The sequence below is a fragment of the Hydra vulgaris genome, chromosome 08 (genome assembly GCF_038396675.1).
Source record: "Hydra vulgaris chromosome 08, alternate assembly HydraT2T_AEP".
NCBI lineage: Eukaryota > Metazoa > Cnidaria > Hydrozoa > Anthoathecata > Hydridae > Hydra > Hydra vulgaris.
Window position 1 is genome coordinate 59,260,001 of NC_088927.1, and position 22,593 is coordinate 59,282,593.

Sequence of the window (22,593 nt, forward strand, 5' to 3'; positions counted from 1 at the left end):
ACAACTCTAAAAATCATAACGCAAACAATAATAATAACATTATTGGCTATAATAATTAAAATGGTATTAATAACAATAAAAATAATGGTATTAATAAAAATAATGATATTAATAAAAATAATGGTATTATTAAAAAATAATGATATAATTAAAAATAAAGGCAATAATAATAATAACAATGGTATATTTAAATATATCTATACTTATCTACATACACATATACATACATATACATACACATTCACACACATATTAACACACAACACACATACTTACACATTAGAACACATACATATACCCACACATGCATGTGCACATACACATTCAATCATTGTACAAGGATGACAAAAAAGCTGTACATAAATGTAAAGATTCTTAAAAATAAAAAAATAAAAAAAAAGATAAAATAAATAAAATATACAAGAGAGAGTATTTTTGATAGGACGATTAACTGTGATATATTGCTTTTATTGATGCTATTATTCTAGTAGCTATCCAAATAGTGTTTTTTTAATTTATTGAGAAAATTATATCGAGAAATTGAGTTTTCAATTTTAAAAGAATGAGGGAGATTGTTCCAAGCATTGGTGCACTGATGTTTAATTGATTCGCTGTTAAATTTTATTGTCCTAGTATGTTCTACAAAGATATTGTTGCATAAAGAGGATCTTAGGAAGTGAGAATGTTTGTTACATATTTGAAGGAAAAAGTTCTTGAAGGAAATTGGAAGTTTATCATGAAGATAATCCCGTTCAAATAAACAGATAATATACTCAAAAACTATGTTCAAATAACTATTGTATTATCCTAATATGTCTATTTGCACAAATCTTAAACTTATTTCTATAAAGAAAGATAAACATTATTCGTGGTACTTACATACTTGCTTGCCATTCTCTAAAATAATATATTTACACAATATAACTGTAGCTTCGCCGCAATGCAATGTCGATTTTAAAATTTAAGGTTTTTTTAGTTTTCAGCCTTCAAATAAATTCCCATGCAAATCCCACAAGAAACCCACGTGGGATTTCCCATGTGAGTAAATACCATATGGTTCCCACATGTAACCCATGTGGGATTACCCGCATGGGTTTAAAGTGACAAATTTCCATACGGATACCACATGGGAAAATCTGTCCCACGTAAATCTTATCAATCCCACGTGGAACCCATGTGGGACGCGGTTTTATTTTTCACTGGGCGTGAATTTCCGGGGCGACTGAATAAGTGCGAATTTCATAACTGCGAATCTGCATAATTGCGACTGGCATAAGTGCGAACTGGCATAAGTGCGAACTGGCACAAGCGCGAACTGGCATAAGTGCGAATCACTTGCAAAAACTGGCATAAGTGCGAACTAGCACAAGCGCGAACTGGCATAAGTGCGCCAAAAGAATTTGCAAACATTTGCATAAGTGCGAACTGGCATAAGTGCGAACTGGCATTAGTGCGAATCAATTGCAAAAACTGGCATAAGTGCGAACTGGCACAAGCGCGAACTGGCATAAGTGCGCCAAAAGAATTTGCAAACATTGGCATAAGTGCGAACATGCATTAGTGCGAAACAATTGCAAAAACTGGCATAAGTGCGAACTGGCACAAACGCGAATTAGCATAAGTGCGCCGAAAGAATTTGCAAACATTGGCATAAGTGCAAATTGGCATAAGTGGCAAATTAATGCCAATGTTTGCAAGTTCCTTCGGCGCACTTATGCCAGTTCGCGCTTGTGCCAGTTCGCACTTATGCCAGTTTTTGCAATTGATTCGCACATATGCCAGTTCGCACTTATGCCAGTTCGCACTTATGCCAATGTTTGCAAATTCTTTCGGCGCACTTATGCCAGTTCGCGCTTGTGCCAGTTTGCACTTATGCCAGTCTTTGCAACTGCTTCGCACTTATGCAGATTCGCAGTTATGAAATTCGCACTTATTCAGCCTCCTCGAATTTCCTACTTAAATGCACTTCCGCGGTGCTCTGTGACAAGACCGTTAGGACTTCTTGGGGCACCTAAATATCAAAATAAAAAAAATAAAAAAAACAAAAAACAAAAAATTTACTAAATTATTAAGTGGCAAACCTACTTTACTCTTGTTTAATCATCAATATAGCTAAATAGAGTCAGTAGCACAACTAAAAGAACAAAAAAAAAATAAAAAAATAAAAATAACATAAACAAAGCATCAAAAATACAAAAGGAGAATGCAAAAACAAAAACGATCCATAAGTTAACAACAAGATATATAGGTAGCAAGGACAAGAAGAAGGCTAATATGATTTATCGTTAAGCCCCTTGATAAATTCCGTAAATATAAAGTTTAATTTAAAAATAAGCAATTCCGTTAACTATATAAAATTAACAAATGTAAAATAATAAATAAAATATCTATTATTAAAAAAACATCAAGAACCGCTATTAGCTTAAATATATTCTTCTAAAAACATGGAAATATTTAGTTTTTATTTATTGAAAAATCACGAATATACGAGTTTATAGTCTCAGTTCCGTTCCGTAAATTATCACAAAATCGTTTAATAAGATAAATACTTCAAACTTAAGTTAGTTATAAATTTGGCTAGGAAAGATATTTAGCGTTAAGAAAATTTTATTTCCAAGATTTTATATCAAAGTAATATTAATATGTCATATTCTGCTCATCAAATTTTTTCTTAAATTCTAGAAATGTTTACTTTTCTTAACAACTTTGAGATGATTTGCGGAACGGAACTGAGACTATAAATCCGTGTATTAGAATTGAATCGATGTATACAAAAACGTTCTAAGTCATAAAAACTATTTTTTCGGGGAAAGAGAAAAAACTTATTAAACCCAAAATCATTACTTTAATAAATTCAAAAAAAATTCTGGGTGCTTTTTGACATATTTAAATATTAGATTTGTTAAAATATATATCAAAATTTGTGATATATATATGTGTTATACATAGTTAAAGTTACCTGACTTAGAACCTTTTTGTTTACATTTGTTAAGGATAATAACAAAAAGCTTATCTTTTATATATTTATTCATTTTTTGTACCAAGAACTATTAAAAATAAAAGTTCAAACTATTACACATGTTAAATCACACAATGTATAAAAAGACCTATTACAAAGCCTTTGTAGACACCTCACTGGATATCGCTATCTTCCCCGCTATTCGCCTCGTCGGTTGTTGGCCAGCTCATGAGTTCATCATAAAAACCACTGAACTCATCCGGAACATATTGCATTTGTTTCCTGATATCCTGCAGTTTCACTCTTTTTATCGGAACATTACCCAATGGGTAGCACACATTTTGCGGAAACTCGACGATGCGATCGGCGACTTGAGACATCTTGTAAGTTTGGACCATCAGCCCATCAATGAGTGGTCTACAGACAAATACACCTGGAAAAGTCCCGTAAGTGAAGTGCGTTAGAGAACTTATTCCAAAACTTATCTTATCCTTAGCAGGAACTTTCTTTCCCCGTGTTTCTTCCGAAATGCAAGATTTTTTGTAGAATGTTGGCCACCACTTTTGAAAATCTATAATATCTTCTGTTGCAACTTCTTTAACAGTAAACTTACCAGTAATAATAGAAGTAATGATAAGTTCAGTTATCTGGTGAACAGTGTATACCCTGTCATACTATTTCAGTTTTCTCTTTATTACAGCCAAGTCCCGATTACAAAGTAGGTACGAGTGACCTCTTATCGGGTAGTACTGCTCGATTCGATAAAGTCGGCAAGTATCTGTGAGAGCCAAAAAGACTCTGTTTAGTGCATGGTTTTTATTTTGGCCTCCACAGTTATCAGAGTAGACATGGACTTCAGTAAACTGTAGAGGAGCAGACATTAGGTAATTGTACACAAAAGAGCACACCTCATCAGGGCTTTTTCTGGCTGTGATGATGGCAGTATACCATCATGGCAATACAAATATAAGAAAACGACTCCTTGTTATAAGAAAAATAAAAAATGAAAAAGGAGGGGGGAAAAGGAGGGGGTGAAAAAAGGAGGGTGAGGGATTAGGGTTGATGAAAAAAAGGAGGGTGAGCGATTAGGGTTAGTAGGTGTTTTAAAATAAGGGCGATTAGGGTTAGCAGGTGTTTTAAAATAAGGGGGTTTAAAATAAGTGTAACCAGATGGTCGGAGCCATTAGGAGCGTTAGCAGGTGTTTAAAATTGGTGACTCGCTAAAAAAAAGAAAATATTCGGTATATGATAAAAAACGCGTTAAAAATAAGTGAAAAAAAATGTTGCATATAAATATATATTGTTTAACATATCGCGGTTATTTAAAAAATGGTAAGAACTAAAGCTACCGTGTCTCATTCGGCGGACTATATAACAGAGGAAGAGAGCAAAAGATACGCTGACGACTTGGTGCGTCGTTTTATATCATATTACATTTATTTAAACAAGATAAAAAACAAACAATTTACATTAACGTTTAATATTATCATTTTCTTTGGACAAAGGTGTAGTTTCGAAATAAAAAAGTCAAGTGACACGAAATGAATTAAATTTTTGAAAAAACAACTGAGTGATAATATTTTTTTTAAATTAGAACGGCGAGATTAAAAAATGTTGTTGACAACAAATGGCGTTATTGGTTTAAAAAAATCATATAAAAAGGGCTACTTTTAACAAAAAAAATCAAAAAGCATTAAAAACAATTGGAAAGAGTATACGACAACAAAAAAATGGCAAACGAAAAAAATCTTATTGAACTTACGGGAAAGACGGCTAAATTTATAACAAGTGATTGTTTTGCTCCTGGCATTTATCAGTTTTCGGATGTGGACTTTAAGAACATGTCCAACTATTTTTTAGCAACAGTACGATTGATAAGTCAATACGACCAGATGAAAAAGACTTGGGTATTTTGCGATAACAGCGACTTTAACAAACGCATACTGGTGAATCCAAGTCAGGTAAAGTTAATAAACAATTCGCTGGTGGGTCAGTTTTTTTTATGTGCTCGCTTTCCTAACATGACCCGAGTTAATAAAAAAGAAGAGACGGTTTTTGTGGTTCGTGATCAATTTTTTAGAATGGATACTAAAAAAAAAGTTAACGCAAAAAATCTGAGTTTGATTTTGCCTGAACTGAGGAAATACCAAAACGAGGTATACGATGAATACTTTGTCACGAAAGGCGCTCAACTAAAAACAACATCATAGAGCATTTCGGTTTGAAGTGTGACTTCAATTCGTTGTTCGTCCACCATCATAACGACTCGCTCTTTATTTACCGACTTTACAACGCCTTGAGTGCCGTTAACATTGCCTAACTCGAGTATGTTGCGAACACAAATGACCGGCGCTTGTTTTTTTAAAGTTACAGTTTGTGGTGTTTTAAACGGCCATTTCTCTTTTAGTTTGTAATTGTTAAATGTTTTTGTTTCGCTGTTAAATACAAAATCAGGAAATTTGTTTTTTTCTAGATACTCTTCGTTATGTGCAATTCTATCCTTATTGTACATAAACAGTCTTGTGTAATTTTGATTTAAATGTTTATCTGCAGGCTCTAGTCTTTTTCTTAAAAAATCCAAAGTGGATTCGCAAAAGACACCCTCGCGTATATTGTTCAAATGCGTTTGAAAAACGAGATCATTGTTTTGTCGAAAATTTTTTACAAGCTCTATATTAACAAATTCACAGTCATGCCAAAACGAGTCTTCAAACAGCAACGTTTCCTCGCCGACTAGTGTTAGTTGGTAAAAATCACCGAAAACAAGCAACACGCATCCTCCAAAAGGCAAATAAGATTTTTTGATATATTTTAAAATCATACCCAGCGTTTTTAACACGTGCACGGGCAACATTGAAATTTTGTCAATCACTAACATATGGACATTTTTTAATCGTTCTTTGACAACGTCTGTCATATTTTTCATAATCGTTGCTTCAGATTCCAGCCGATAGCCGAGTCCGGCAAACGAGTGTACAGTGCTCGCCTCGGAATACATTTGAGCAGCAATGGCCGTACTTACCGTAACGTAAATGTTCTTTTTCGACTTTATAAAACGTTCATATATCATTTTAATGGCGAATGATTTGCCTGTTCCCGCCTTTCCTGTTAGAAAAACATTTTTGTTGTTCAATAACGCGACATAAGCTTTCTCTTGATCTTCGTTTATTTTTTACCTCCTTTACTTTTACTTAGGCGACAAAAAAGATATTCAAAAATAGATCGGTAAATAAAAAAATATTAAAAAAATAAGCCGCAAAAAAAATCGCAGTGATGTTTACTTTTGCGAGGACATTAAAAATGTTTATATAAGCAAAAGTTGCTAAGAAAAATAATTTGCCAAACTTTCATATAAATGTCGTAAGATGAAAAGTAGATGAAAGGTTAACAACATAAAGGCGACTGTGTGATAATATTTTTTTACGAAAAAACGGTGAGATTAAAAAGATTTATGGAAACGAAAGTCAAGTGAACTAACATTAGCTCAAATTTCTATAAAAGATATAGATTATCTTCATTCGCAAACACAAGTGGTAATGTTATTTTTAAAAACATTTAAAAGACATTTTTCTTGTATGCCGCCGGATCAAAAAAACCTAATGGCTTTCATGCTAAAGTATAAATTAAACATTCATATATCTAATGATTGATATATTATTTTTTTGTATTTTTGTAGCGAATAATATTTTGTATTTTTTGTATTGAATAATATATTTTTTTAATAAATTTTTTTGCTGTTTACGTTTTTGTTAGTACCCATTTATGTACTGGATTTCCTACGACGCCTTTTTTTATATTATTTTTTGTATTTTTGTACTTTTGTTTTGTTGCTCGTTTTTCGTACCAAACTGTTTTGCAATCCAACTTTTTTACTACCACTTTAGGTTGTGCACCTAATTGATAGCTTTGATTTGCAATTTCTTTACCGTGTCGCCTATATATATTTCTAAGTCGCACAAATTCTTTAGACTCGTTCACTGTCATTTTTTTTTACGCGCCATTTTGCAATTTTTTAATAATCAATTTTTTATTTTTTATAACTTATTTAAATTTATCCTTAATAACTAATCGTGTAAATTACCTTGAAATTTTCTTTGTCATTACCCATTTATATACGCTCTTTCCAGCTCGTCCGCTCTTTCTATTTTGTTTGTTATTTTTATATTTTTGTTTTGTTTTTCTTTTGCACATCAATGCCGATCGTCTTTCAAATTCAACGGGTCCTCTTTCTACAACAAAGTCCACGTCGTCGGATTCTCTTTCAACAACTTTTCTAAAGGGTACGCCTGCTTCTTTTAAACGACGCACCAAGTCGTTAGCGTATCTTTTGCTCTCTTTCTCTGTTATATAGTCCGCCGAATGAGACACGGTAGCTTTAGTTCTTACCATTTTTTAAATAACTGCGATATGTTAAACAATATATATTTATATGCAACATTTTATTTCACTTATTTTAAACGCGTTTTTTATCATATACCGAATATGTTCTTATTTTTAGCAAGTCACCAATTTTAAACACCTGCTAACGCTCCTAATGGCTCCGACCATCTGGTTACACTTATTTTAAACCCCCTTATTTTAAAACACCTGCTAACCCTAATCGCCCTTATTTTAAAACACCTGCTAACCCTAATTGCTCACCCTCCTTTTTTCACCCCCTCCTTTTTCCCCCTCCTTTTTCATTTTTTATTTTTCTTATAACAAGGAGTCGTTTTCTTATATTTGTATTGCTATGATGGTATACTGCCATCATCATGGCTGTGCCTTCATGGAACACATAAACATGACCTTTATTGCATTTCACATCGTGAATAGAGAAGAGATTAATAGATAGCTGTCTGAGGTAAAAGGTTTCCTGGACTGGTATCATCGGTAAAGGGATATTCTGCATGTAGTCAAATGCGATCGCTAAGACATGCGGTTCATTTAGTTTTGTTTCCGGGTTGCTTTCATTTTGGAGTTTGTTGTAAAACTTTTTTAATCGACATTTGTGCAGCATCAGTTCAGCAGCAGCATTTCTTTTTGCTGCATCATTGAGATGAGGGCTTCGTAATTTTAAATTAAGCTCCTCACAGGTGCAACAAGAGTCTATCTGGGGACGGCCAAACCTTAACGTAAAGTTGTCCTTAAAGTAGCCTAGAAAAAATTTGTAGCTACATTTTGCTTCAGGATGTTTTCCTTTAAACAATGAATACAAAATTTTGACATTTAGTCTAGCATCTAGATAATTGATAGTTTTACCAGCATATTTGCTCTGTTTCACCGGATAACTTTCGATATGTTCTCATATGAGAAGTCTTACATTGCCCCTGATTGTATTCGTTCCTAATTTTTTCCCTCTAAGGTCCTTTGGTGATTTTCCTAATACCAAAAGGGAGCGCAATCGTCGAATACGACTAATTTTAATACCATAAAGGTTTTTAAAGGCATCCACACATACCTTTTCTTTGGCATCCCCTACCAAAACATCGTAAGTAAATGAAAAGTCATGAGCTACTCTTCCTTCGGCACCTTCCTTTCTGGGTCGGTGAGTTTTCACCTTCATGCTTGTAATCAACGATTGTAGAAACATATTTTGCTCGTTCTTCAGCAGGTACAGATCTTCCTTTGTAGTCAATGTACTCTTTACCTTTCACTCTAGCTTCTTTAACAACATTCCTTTTCCACATAGCCTCATTTTTAACCTTTTTTTCACTGCTAGTACTAGGTTCTTCATCCATTATAAGTCTTTTTCATTAAAACAACGAGATGAATTGTAATAATTACATATCATAACGCAATTTAATTATTAAATTGCGTGGGAGAAACCCTGTACGGCGGATTTGACTGACGTAGTTTCCTTGTGGAAATATAAATATAGTCTAAACGGTTTTTTTATGAGCATATTTGAGGTGTTTTTTAAAGTATAAGTTGAACGAGGAATTTTTGTAGAGGCAATTTTTTTAATGAATAAAAAAGATCTGAAATCGAAACATTGTGTTCACTGCGAGAAAACTACATGAATAATAAAATAAGCCCAAATAACCTCAAACTCGTAACCAAAACATAACAAAAATTGGATTAAAAACATCTGAAAGCTACCAGCAGAACACAGCTGGTTTTCTCAGTGCTGCCAACAAAAACCTTCTAAGTCACTGACCTAGAACCTTTTAGTTTACAGACAATATTTCAGCTCTCTATTTAACGTGTATGGAGAGGTCTGATTTAGAATGTTTTACTATACAATAGTGGAACTGTCTTCAAAGAACAAATTTTCATCAAAAAGTCAAATATTAAAAAAAATGACTTAGAACGTTTTTGTATACATTGATTCAATTATTATTACTATTATTTTTTTCAATATCAAACTTCAGAACACAAAACTAAAATCTAAGGATCATAGATATAAAGAATAACAACTCATATCAAACAAACATTTCTTTTTTTTGGATGAAAGGAACCAAACCACCAAACAATAAAATTATTTGGCTTATTTTTTATATTGATGACATTAAAGTAGACACTAGATCTTATCCAAACAAAACATTTTATTTTTAAAGAATTTGTCAGGTTATTTCAGAAAAAAATCTTATAAATACTTTAATGATTGTGCTGAAAGAAAATTTAATCACGATTTCAAATAGCCACCAAAAAGGAATCAAAGGGAAGACTTATAACTACGAGTTGGTGTCTCTCACCGATACCGGGCAAAGTAGCGGAGATCACAAATAGGATTATGAAATAATGTGCACAATCTAATATCAAAGTCTCAACATGGATTTATACATTGCAAAGGTTGTGTTACGAACCTGATTGAATCTCGTAACATTTTACCGTGGACATCTGGTTTATATAACTTTTATCAACTTTGCCAAAGCATTCAAGACAGGGTGACTTAAGACTCATGCGTATGGCATTTGAGGCCAGCTATTAAACTAGATCCCTGGTACCACTAGCTAATATACAACAATTAGTAATAATTGGAGAATAAACGTCCAAGAGGTAATGGGTGACAAGTGGCGTCCCTCAAGTATCAGTTCTTACACCAAGGTATTTTTGTTCTTCATAAATGACTTACCAGATTGAATTTATAACCATACCATATTATACGCCAATAATGGCAACATCACATGAGTTATCGATGTTGTTCAATTTTCCTCCGATTATGAAAAGCTGCGAGCGTACATTGACAGCCCTGTAAATTGGTTGCACCACTCCCGTGTAAATTTTAACGTTGAGAAGTGTCATGTAATGTAATTTGGTTGTCTCAAAAGCTAGTTCATAATACCAATGCTGACATTGATGGTAAGAGACGCAATCTAGTTCCAGCATAGACGTTGAAAATGAATCGACAGAGTTATTGGTAATTGGATATAACTCTGTCGTAACATGACATTATAATAACAGTGCTAGTAAAAAAGCATGAAAAGAGTTTCTTTCAATTTCATAGAATCTGAATGTTAATCAAAATTTGTGAATGTGTAGACGAATATCAATACATTAAAAGAGCAGCCGTGGCGCAGTGGTCAGAGTTCTGGCTCAGAACCCAGAGGTCCGAGGCTCGACGCCAGCTCCAGCCCAAAAAGTGACATTGGTACGGAAGGAGGCGTGAACTTCCCGTTAAATGCTCTCCCGTGGTGCTCTGCGATAAGACCGTAATGACTTCTGGGAGCACCTAAATAACAACAAAAAAAAAATAATAATAATAATAAAATAAAATCATACTGCACTTATTTAGGATATTATCCTCATAATCAGAAAAGTAAAAAGTATTATAATCCAAACCGTAGTGAAAGTGTTATTATTCCCCCTTAATCTTAAAAAAAAAACAGTTTTTAGTTATAGTCATCTTATATTCATTTTGTTCCTTAAATCGAAACTGCCACCAACCTTTTATTAAGACCCCCCCCCGAATTGATTTAGATTATCGAGATAATTTAAAGTTCTATTTTTTTTAATTCTAATTTGTATGATATATAAGAGAGTGTTGTGTGAGGGGATTTTTGTTTTGGCATCACTAAACATCCAGCATGGGTGTTTAGTGATGCTAAAGGAAAATCCCAACAAGATACCACCTTTGATGCCAAAGGAAAACACAAACAAGAGGATCGTAAGATCGTGTCACCGAGAACCGTTTAACAATATATTAACAATAAACCAATTATTTCAAAAAAATATATATTGAAATATATATACAAATAAGATTATGTATCTCAATTATAAAACAGCGTTTAACCAAAAAAATAAAAAACATAATCAACTATTTTAAATTTTATTTAGAAAACACTTATTTATAAATGGAAACAAAATGTCATTTCTTAGATCATATTTGTTTTTGAGCTTTATTGCATATAAATTTTAAAAAGATATAGGAGCTTGTCTTATATTTGAATATAAAGCAAAGTCTATTAAAAACATTTAGTTGGCTTATATTAAAAATATTCATTTCGAATAAAAGTGGTTTTTCATGAGTAAAACAATCTTTTAAGTTTATTAACCGTGCTTGATGCTTCTGATGCCGATAAGGAGGATCTAATTGGCTTTTTTTAGCACTACCCCATGCGATATTTGCATAATTTACATGGCATTGGATAAGTCACTAATAAAGTTTAAATTAATGCATGTCTATCCCAGTGAAAAAGCGCACATGGGATACGCGTGGACTTTTTCCATATGTAACCCATGTGGGGATTATTATTTTGTCACATGTGGGTTTCATATGGTAAATCCCACATGGATTCCATATGGTAAATCCATATGGTAAATACATATGGTAAATACGCGTGGGTTTTTACCATATGTAACCCATATGGGGATTATTATTTTGTCCCATGTGGGTTTCATATGGTAAATCCCACATGGGTTTTATGTGGTAAATCCTACATGGGATATAGGCGGAAAATACTACATGTTATAGATCTTAAATGCCACATATTTTAATCTAAATGGTATAAAAGTAGTCAATACTAGACAAATGAAAGTCCGAATGCTTCTATGATAATTTTTAAAATTCTTTTAATCTAAAAATTACTTGAATATTTATTTAAAATTAATCATCAAAGCTTTCAGAGAGGCTTAACTTAATCTGGTATTTGCTACTTTATCCCATTTGGTATTCAAAATGTGTAACATATTTGATCTTTTACATGTAATGTTTTCCACTTATAACCTGTGGGATTTACCTTAAACTATTATGACGATATTTTATAAAATTAAAAAACGTGTTGCAAAATGAATTTATTTTAAAATAAATGCTATTAATCAATACATCCAAAATGAATATTAAAAGTATTATTTTTTCTTTTGCGATTTACACGCCGTTTTTTGTCGATTGAATTAATTAAATCGCTTCGGCTTGCATAATACCAAGGTTTTTAGTATCTTCTAACTTTCTTCAAACATTTTCTATTGAAAAAAAAAAAAAATACAAATATATATAAATATAAATATATATATATATATATATATATATATATATAGAGAGAGAGAGAGAGAGAGAGAGAGAGAGAGAGAGAGAGAGAGAGAGAGAGAGAGAGAGAGAGAGAGAGAGAGACAGAGAGAGAGAGAGAGAGAGAGAGACAGAGAGAGAGAAAGAGAGCAATTTTAATTATTAGCCAGGTTGAAGTCATTAATGACTACAATATTTCACAAATAATTATTTCCTAATTTATTACTTACAATGACTAACGTATTATGGGTAATTGAACACATATTATGCGTAATGAGCTTGAACCCATGAGGAGAATCCTGAAAAAAAGTGATCAATTAGGATAAGTAGTTAAACAAAAAAACAAAAACAAAAATGTAAAAACCTACTTTTTCAATGATATAAACCTTAGGTGCAATAGCCACTGAATGCAAAAGTATCTTTACTTTTTCGTCACACATACGGCCTTCTATAATAACAGGCCTTGACATCGCGCAAAATGCCGTAAAAACTGAAGGCCGAATAAACTTTCACTTTTACTTATATTGATATAACGTCTGTTCACAAAAAATCCGGAATGAAAAATTGTTCTTAATTGAATACAAAATTAATCGATTTTTGACAAAAATTTTAACTAAAATGAGTGACTGGACATTGTTAACTATTTTATAACCGAAAGTGGTCCTAAATCAGCGGCTTTTGGAACTTTAGTTTTGACTGAATCCATTAGGTTGAAAAAGTAGTCTGGATCAAACTCTTTCAACTTTAATCGAATTCTATTCTTAAGGTGGTCAAGATTTTTCGCAGTAAATCCATTTCCATAAACTTTTGCTTTTAAATGTGCCCAAAAATTTTCAATTGGCCTTAACTGCAGTACATTTGGGGGGTTATCTTTAGCGTCGAAAAAGTTAATACCTAAAGTGTTGTAAGTTTCTAATGTGTGTTTTGCATAATGACATCTCGCTCCGTCAGGCCAAAATAAAATTTTCATGTTTTGATGCTTGGAATTTATAAATGGAAGAAGTCTTTTTGTAATACATTCTTTAGAATAAGTTTTTGCATCCAGTGCACAGTTTTTTACAGCAAAATAAGGCGATGAATGACCAAAACGACTGATTGCAATCCAAACGAGAACTTTCTCGTCAAACTTTTTTTTGAAGTTGAATTTAATGTTAGGATCAGTTTGAGAACTATCCTTTGTATAGTAGCCAGAGTTTTGTGAACAATTTGCACCATTTACACAGAAATAAGATTCATCGTCCATGATGATTTCAAACTCATTTGATGGCTTAAAAAAAATTTTTGAAAGTTTTAATAAGTTTTTCTTTTGTTTAATTTCTTGCTTTTCTGTTGTTTTTGGTGCATTTTTTCTTTGGTATACTTTAGTCCATGCATACTTAATAATCTATTTACGTATGAAACGCTTATCTTATATTTTAGTGCCAATTTTCTTTGCGAAATCCCGATTCTCTCTTCTGCTCTTGCAATCATGGACTCTCTCTTTTCTGGTGTAATTTTAAAAGGTTTTCTGTCGCAACCGATTTTTCTATTCATTGGCAAATTATTTTCAGACCTTTTAATTATGTCATAAATTGTAGATTTAGCGATTCCCATTTTCTTAAATTGATCCACTGTAAATTTCTTTCCACTGTTTATGTTTTGTTTATAAAAATTTCCAATCACATTTCTAACATCGTTCTCTTTTAGATGCTCCATATTTATTTGAATTAATTATTTAAACTCAATTTTGCCACAAAATAAAACTGTTGTTGTTGACCGATTAAATTTAAAAATTTCGAATCGAAAATTCGAAATTTAGAACAATTTGTGTACATTTGAAATCAGTCCGGATTTTTTGTGAACAGACGTTATTTTTATATTAGGTAGGGTGTAATCGCAGTCTATGTTTTCTAATAATTATCTCTAGTAAAGACGGAAATATAAAAAGAAAACCAAAAAATTGTTAAAAGATAATCACATTTTTCGTATTTCAAATTTCATTAAGAATATTTATGTAATATTAAATAGTATCAATAACAAGCAGAACTATAACAAAGTATATATCTATATATTAGAAAGATAACTTTATTTTTAATTTTTTTTTGCTAAAACTGAAAACAATAAAAATCACCAACAATAAAAAACACCAACAAAAGTTGATTCAAGCAAAAAAAAGTTTTATCATTATATCTCAACAGGGTAAATATTTACAAATCCAAACATATTGAGACATATAGGCTAATGAGAAAATAAAAAACATAACAAGTAAATAGCACAATAAATTACAAAACTAATTTTCACATAAATTATGATAGCTTTAGTATTTTGGGGGTGGTAATTAGAGAGTAATTCTTTAGCAGAATATTAGAATATACTCTGCATTGTTTTTTTGTGATTTTAAATTTATATTTAGCCGCAATGAACTGAAACTGAGTAACACAAAATGTTCTGCATAAAGGGTCAGTAGCACCTTGAAAAAAAAAAGCAAAATATTGACCATTAGACTAGAGTATCAGAAAGAATTTCAAGTCCGCCTCTGTTAAAGCTATGCAGATAACTTCCATATTTATAATAATAATTGGTAGAATTATCATAAATTTTTATTTCGCTTTTTTGCACATAGCCAGCTATGTAAACTATAGCCACTAATGCAGATTTATTAACTGAGCTTTCAAGATCATGTATATTATCCAGAAGTTCTTTTTCATCAGTAGAAACATCTCTAAAACATATGTCACAAGTATGACCATCGATACCATCAACAGGAATGTCAAGTTGTAATATCAATTTAGTATGTTGAATATTAATTTTTTCAATTACAGATTTAGCATTTATAAAGTAAGTACCTCCAGATCCCTGTCAAAACTTAGAAAAAGCTTTTTCAAGTGGATCTGTTGAAAACCAACCTAATAAGACATACTTTGCTCCATTACTCAACAAAGTTTCTACGAGATCAATAAAGCCATAACATGAATGCGCTATTGCATTGCTAGTATCTAGCGTAAGCTGTTTTACACGCTTACCTGTAGGTTTCATAAAATTTGACAGTTCAGCAATATCTCTCAGCAGTTGTAACTGTTGATCACCAACTGAGTGGATTTCTTCGCATAATTCATTTCTAAACCAAATGCCAGCACCAGGTGCTTTGACATTAACAACATTCGAAAAAAAAAAAAATTTTCAATAAATACAGCAGTACCTTCAAATGCTTTATTTTCAATCTCTGGATGCGTTCTTAATGTAGCTACTGTTTCTTCGCAAAAAACAGACAAACAAAACTTTACAGATTGTCTCTCTATTGGTTTTGGATAAACTGATTTAGCTGTAAGTTTAGAGAGTTTAAAAAGACTATTGCACTCAGTTTTATATAAAGTTTCTAAATCACTCCACTTAGCCAAAGCCAGTTCTTTATTGTTCAAAAATTTAAGTTCGCCAGTCTTTTCTGTCAACCAATTGTTTCATATAGATTTTAAGAGATGCACATAATCATACAATAAATATATACCCGATGTTGTTAACCATGGTTTACTATCAACTGTTTCAAACATTCCAAAAATCCTTTGATTTACACGGTTACCATCAGTAATTATTACCAGTGTCTTACTATTTTCAATATTATTTATCGTATCAGCAATTTGTTGACATTGAGCAAACTGAAATTTAGAAAAACAATTTGCAACAGGTTGAGCTCTACATATAATTTCTGGACCTCCAAAAAGACATTTAATCATAAATGATAAAATTGTTTTAGCTAACTTTTCAGGGTAGTTTACTGCTTGACCAAACAAAGCACCTCTTTGGTAAAGTAATGAAGCTTTGACATAGACCTCATCAATTAGTAGTATGGAAGTTCTTTTCAATGGATTTAAATTCATAAAAATACTATTTATGAAACTTAGGTCCTCCATTGAGCTTATTTTTGAAGTCAATCGTGTCCTTATACTTGGCAACTTGTAGTCAATACACAAACAGTCATATAAACTTCGTCACATACAAAATACTCATACGCTCTACATATAATATCTGAAGTATATAAAACTTCACCAACATTAACTTTTCTCATAGCATTAAGGTGTTCGAATAGAATATTTAACTGAAGCGAACTTTCTTTATTTTTTAAAAATCTAACTGCTTCAAATAAAGCTGATTTTGTTTTTATTAACTTTAATTTGTTTACAGCTAAAGATGAAATATTACAAGTTGTCCCATTATGGTTAGCTACAAGTGAATAATCATTGAAAATTACTAAAATAAATAATGGAACACCAAGTTTGTACATTATTGATTGTATGTGTAAACTTTTTTTATTAAGCTGGAAAACAATAACATCGTTATTATCACTTAACAAAGATTGAATATCGTCAAATATAAGTTCATCCTCTTTTAGAAAATCATTTAACTCATCTGGTAAAATGCTTCGAAAACCGCTTGAAGTTACAGTTTTTCTAACTTTACTTGCTGGTGTGGCTAAATAACTAGGCGGAATATTTTTTAAAACAGATGGTGGGTTTAAAGGTCGTTGCTTCCCATATTTGCTTTCAAAAGGTGCTTCATTTGGCCAATGAAGTTGAAATACTGCTGTATAGTCTGTAACAATAAAACCAGTTCTTGGGATAGCTTCACTGTATCTTTTTCTCTCCTCTAGATTCTTCGGGAATTTATAAATTGATAATTTTGTTGTAGTTGAGTATTGATATTTTTGTTGTAGTTGTAATTGATATTGTAGTTGTAGTTGTATAAATTGATATTTTTGTTGTAGTTGAGATAGTTCGACTTGCAAAGAGATACACAGCATTTTAAAGGCATTTTAATTATTAAAAAAACTTACCGTTAGTTTGACAATATTATAACCTTACAATGTAACGCCTTGAACCTTACAAGGTTATCGTCTTGAAGTTGCGCTATCTTATTTATAAACCAATCAAATTTTAGAGATTTATTAAAAAAGTGTGAACACAAACTTTCGTCTAATGTTAAAAGATGAAAATGTAAACACAGTATTAGGAATTGGCCTTCAGTTTATCAACTTTGTTGTGCGATGTCAAGGCCTGTTATTATAGAAGGCCGTGGTTACACATAATATAATATTCTGAAACTAATAAACAAACATCTAAATTTCTATAAGTAAATTTATTCTTTGATCATTGCTATCATATCCTATCTTATTTTCATATCATAATCTATTATGGTATTATTTATATAACATATCACAACAATATTATTAAATTTGTGATGTTCATATATCATATGAACATTCTCTAACATGTTCATATGATATTTGAATATAGTTCTTGAGTATATTATCTGCAAACAATTGACTGATGCAAGTTCAAATGTTGTCAAAAACCAAGTATGCAAGTATGGGACACTGCAGTGTCCCACAAAGAAATACTGGTTTGAAAGTCAAATTTTCTTTATTAAAAAAAATTATTAAAATAGGGGGAATATAGGGAGGTTTCTGTAACTTTTTTTAGGCTCCAAAACTTTTAACTTTACATATAATAAGGTTCATAAAACTTAAGGGACCTACGAAGTACATTGAGGAACAAAAACAGGATAATTACAGAAACTTTTCGATTTTTAATCTGGAGTACCACAGTGTTATTGTGAATAAAGTCTCTGGGTCCAGTATTCAAAGTAATATGATCTAAAGTAATATATAAATTAAATAAAATGCTTTAAAATGCATGCAGTTATACATATAACTCCTGATAGTTAACTATATGTATAACTAGTTATACATAAAATTTATTATATAAACTTATTTTTTAAGGTTATGCTTGAACAAATTAGTACCAATTAATTCAAATTCAAGATTTAGTTCAAGTTCTTATTTGTTCATTGTTTTTTGGCAATTTTATATTTATTTGTTCAAATTTGTTAACTAGTACTAATTCTTACTACAGTAAGAATATTTATCATTGTTGAACGTGATTTTATTAGTAACTTAATTTTACTTTTAACATATTTTGACAACACTCTTTACATTTTAAATGATGACAGCTTTACTTTTCTATTGATGTTAAATTTATTACGTTTCAATAACTCAGATTGAATTTAAACTGAATTATTGTAAGCTTTGTAAGGGTTTGTTGTATATCAAATGGTGTTGTAAATAAAGTTAAAATTATATATATATATATATATATATATATATATATATATATATATATATATATATATATATATATATATATATATATATAGTATTTAGGCTATGGGATCATCCATAAATGATGCCAGTAGATAGAGGGGCAGTGTGAGTTTAACAATAATTGACAATGGGGAGGGGATGTTGAGACCAAAATAATGTCAATTGAAAAATTGAATTAAAAAAAAAAGTAAATTATTTTATTTAAAAAAAAGTAAAACAATTTATGCTAGCTATGAGCAGGTTTTAGAGGTATTTACACCAACAATGTGGCCTAAAAACTTCTTACTTTTGTTGCTTAAAACTGTAGAGAATCATAGAAAAAAAAATCTAAATTCAGAAATTAGCTTGCTTATCTGAAAGAACAATTTATGTTTTTTTTTTTTTACTTTTAGTACTGTCGAGAATAAATGTATAATTGAACCAGAAAAAAATTAATGGTATATGCATTTTTTTTATATTATATTAACAATTCAGATATACCATCATAATATGATAACAAAAACTGACAACATTTTCAATGGGAGATGGCAAAAAATTGACTGAGTTTGATAAAGGCTGAAGGTGTTCAATAAACGGGTCATCATCTAACATCATTATGCATAGATGACCCTATGATTTAGGTAAAATAAGTAATCAATTTGCATAATTTCTTATTTAAATATATATATATATATATATATATATATATATATATATATATATATATATATATATATATATATATATATATATATATATATATATATATATATATCATTTTTACTTTATTTACAACACCATTTGATATACAACAAACCCCTACAAAGCTTACAATAATTCAGCTAAAATTCAATCTGAGTTATTGAAACGTAATAAATTTAACATCAATAGAAAAGTAAAGCTGTCATCATTTAAAATATAAAGGGTGTCAAAATATGTTGAAAATAAAATTGAGTTACTAATAAAATCACATTCAACAATGATAAACATTCTTACTGTAGTAAAAAATAGTACTAACTGATAAATTTGAACAAATAAATATAAAATTAACAAAAACAATGAATAAATAAGAACTTTAACTTGAACTTTAACTAAATTTTGAATTTGAATTAATTGGTACTAATTTGTTCAAGCATAACCTTAAAAAATAAGTTTTTATAACAAATTATATGTATAACTAGTTATACATATAGTTAACTATCAGGAGTTATATGTATAACTATATGCATTTTAAAGCATATTATTTTATTTAAACATTGCTTTAGATCATATTACTTTGAAAACTGGACCCAGAGGCTTTATTCCCAATAACACTGTGGTACTCCAAATTAAAAATCGAAAAGTTTCTGTAAATATCCTGTTTTTGTTCCTCAATGTAGCTCGTAAGTCCCTTAAGTCTTAAGGACCTTATTATATCTAAAGTTAAAAGTTTTGGAGCATAAAAAAAGTTACAGAAACCCATCTCCATCCTATTTTTTTCTTTTTTTAATAAAGAAAATTGGGAATTTTTTGACTTTCAAACCTGCATTTCTTTGAGGGACACTGCAGTGTCCCATGCATGCAAGATTGGTTTTTGACAACATTTCAACTTGCATCAGTTAATTGTTTGCAAATAATTTACTCAAAATCTAAATTGAAATAACTATTATATTATCCTAATAATACGTCTATTTGCACAAATCTTTATCTTATTTCTATAAAGAAAGATAAACATTATTCGTGGTACTTACATACTTGCTTGCCATTCTCTATATTAATATAAATTATTTTCACACAATATAAACGTAACGCAATGCAATGTCGATTTAAAAATTCTTTTTAAAGTTTTTTTTTAAAGTTTTTTTTTAGTTTCCAACTTTCAAATTAATTCCCATGCAAATCCTACAGGAAACCCACGTGGGATTTCCCATGGGTGTAAATGCCATATGGTTCCCACATGTAACCCATGTTGGGTTTACATGTAACCCACATGTAACCCACATGGGTTTAAGGGTTTAAGGTGACAAATTTCCATACGGATACCACATGGGAAAATCCGTCCCACGTGGTATCCGTATCCCACACGGAACCCACGCGGAACCCATGTGGGACGCGGTTTTATTTTTCACTGGGATTTACGAAACATCTCGCTTTGTATTCCAATACTTTTTGAAACTTTGTTGCGCAAGGTTTCAACATAATTTTTTCATGTAAGATTTTCATCAATAATAATAAATAAGTACACCAAGAAAAGCATATACCGTGTTTTTTCTGTTCCGTGTTTTGTCTTGTTGATACTGACTATAGTTTTTGACCGGGGTTGATATTTGACCGGGACCATGGCCGGGTTTGATAAAATATATCCGGGGCATGGCCGAGTTTGTGACTGGGGTTGCATAAACATTTATACATCCTAAAGTATTTTTTCTTAATTCAAAATTTATGTTATATTTTGTATACATGCATATATAAACATCATTATGATCAACATGATTATCATAATCATCATTATTACCATGATGATGATGATGATCATCATCATAATCATAGTTATCATCATCATCATCATTATCATCATTATTTTGATTATCATCATCATCATCATTATCTTGATTATCATCATCATCATCATCATCATCATTATCTTGATTATCATCATCATCATCATTATCTTGATTATCATCATTATTATCATCTGTTGATGTTGATAAGCTTTAAGAAGAAAATAAGTTCTTCGATTGTTTATATTAGAGAAACAACATAAAAGAGGAAGACTAAAGCCTCGTGATCATTATAATCATCATCATCGTTAGGTTTTAGCCTTCCTCATTTATGCTGTTTCTCTAATATAAACAACCTAGAGCATTTTTTTCTTCTTGAAGCTCATTCATACAATATGTTAGGCATTCTCTTCAAGTTTTCTTACTTCTGTCACTGCAATTTCCTATTGAAGATGCTACTCCTCTACATGCTTAGAACAAACATTGTTCGGTACAACGTTTTTTCTAATCTGTCTGAGATTAGGCCTTCTTTTCTTGTCTTGCTAGAGTCACACCACACATCCATCTAATCATCTTAACTTTAAGTTAAGCCTCATTCTACTCCACATTTTTCACCATCTTGAGCAGTTGCTTTATTAAACATTAATCATCTATTTTACAAGAACATCTCTCTTAAGAATAAATGACCTTTTATTATCACAAGAAGTCAATGTAAAAAAGTCCTGCCTGGTGTTAAGCTCTGTTATTCTCAGTTTACTAAATCTTGTATCTTATATCAGATGTTAGGTTCTTGAGACTTTTTATTTAGTCTTCAACAGTGTCATTAACTAAAGTAAGTCTAACATTTAATCTCTAATTCATGGGTCTGATCTTTTTACTTCTCTCCAGAATAAAGCAGAGTTACTTGCAAAGAAATCTTACTCTAATTTGACTCTTGAATATAATGTCCATACTCTTCCTGACAGTTAAACAGATTAACCCATTGTTAAACATTGAAATCACGCTTTCAATACTTAAGTTAATTCTCAATCAAACACTTCTGCAGTTTGTACTCCAGATAAGAATTCCATCATAGTCTTTAAAGTTTTCTCCAGAACTCTCTTAAATTTTTGCAAAACTTTTGAAAAGTGCTAAATAAGTGGTATTTTTTAGTTATCCAATTAAATGTATTATATTTCAGTTTTTACTACTGAAATATAATACATTTAATTCGGTAACTATAATTAGATTGATTAGTTAGTTTAGACATTATTTATTTTTCAAAGCCCCATTCACCAAGTTAAAAATTAGCGTATTTCATGCAAATCCATAGTTTACCGTATTGTTGTTTACTTCATTTTTAATTCAAATCTTTTTACTAGAAATGGTTAAATTTGACGGCAAATTTCACTTTCGAAAGTTTTATGCTCATTTAGCTAAAAGAGCTCACGAATAAACATTTTCTTAATTATTTCATTATATCCTTTATTTCTATTTACTCTGGTTTATTGTTACGAGTTTTACATGTATTGTAAAGGATTTTATTATAAAATCACAAAGTTTTAAGTTTACAAAAAATAAAAATAAATGTATTGAAGAACATAACTTCATTAGTCTTAAATAGAACTTGTATGTT

The 22,593-nt window shown here is 30.8% G+C and overlaps 2 protein-coding genes across 3 annotated transcripts; both read right to left on the minus strand.

Annotated features, from left to right (window-relative positions):
- Positions 1-5,147: 5,147 nt before the first annotated feature.
- Positions 5,148-6,029, minus strand: LOC136083497 (ATP-dependent DNA helicase pif1-like). The gene has a single exon (XM_065802900.1). The coding sequence runs from the start codon at positions 6,027-6,029 to the stop codon at positions 5,148-5,150; it is 882 nt and encodes a 293-aa protein (XP_065658972.1).
- A 6,133-nt stretch (positions 6,030-12,162) lies between these two features.
- Positions 12,163-17,970, minus strand: LOC136084020 (uncharacterized). Of its 2 annotated transcripts, XM_065804038.1 has the most exons (3): positions 12,755-17,970; positions 12,617-12,685; positions 12,163-12,343 (listed from the first exon to the last, which is right to left on the minus strand). In XM_065804038.1, the coding sequence occupies exon 1, from the start codon at positions 17,158-17,160 to the stop codon at positions 16,303-16,305; it is 858 nt and encodes a 285-aa protein (XP_065660110.1). In that variant the 5' UTR covers positions 17,161-17,970; the 3' UTR covers positions 12,163-12,343; positions 12,617-12,685; positions 12,755-16,302. The 2 variants fall into 2 exon arrangements, with proteins under 2 accessions (XP_065660110.1, XP_065660109.1); XM_065804037.1 differs by having other exon boundaries at positions 12,617-17,970.
- Positions 17,971-22,593: the final 4,623 nt, after the last annotated feature.

What these genes read in the sequence shown, in the direction of transcription:
- LOC136083497 (XM_065802900.1), bottom strand. Translation starts at nt 6,029, where the DNA reads ATGATATATGAACGTTTTATAAAGTCGAAAAAGAACATTTACGTTACG.
- LOC136084020 (XM_065804038.1), bottom strand. Translation starts at nt 17,160, where the DNA reads ATGCTGTGTATCTCTTTGCAAGTCGAACTATCTCAACTACAACAAAAA.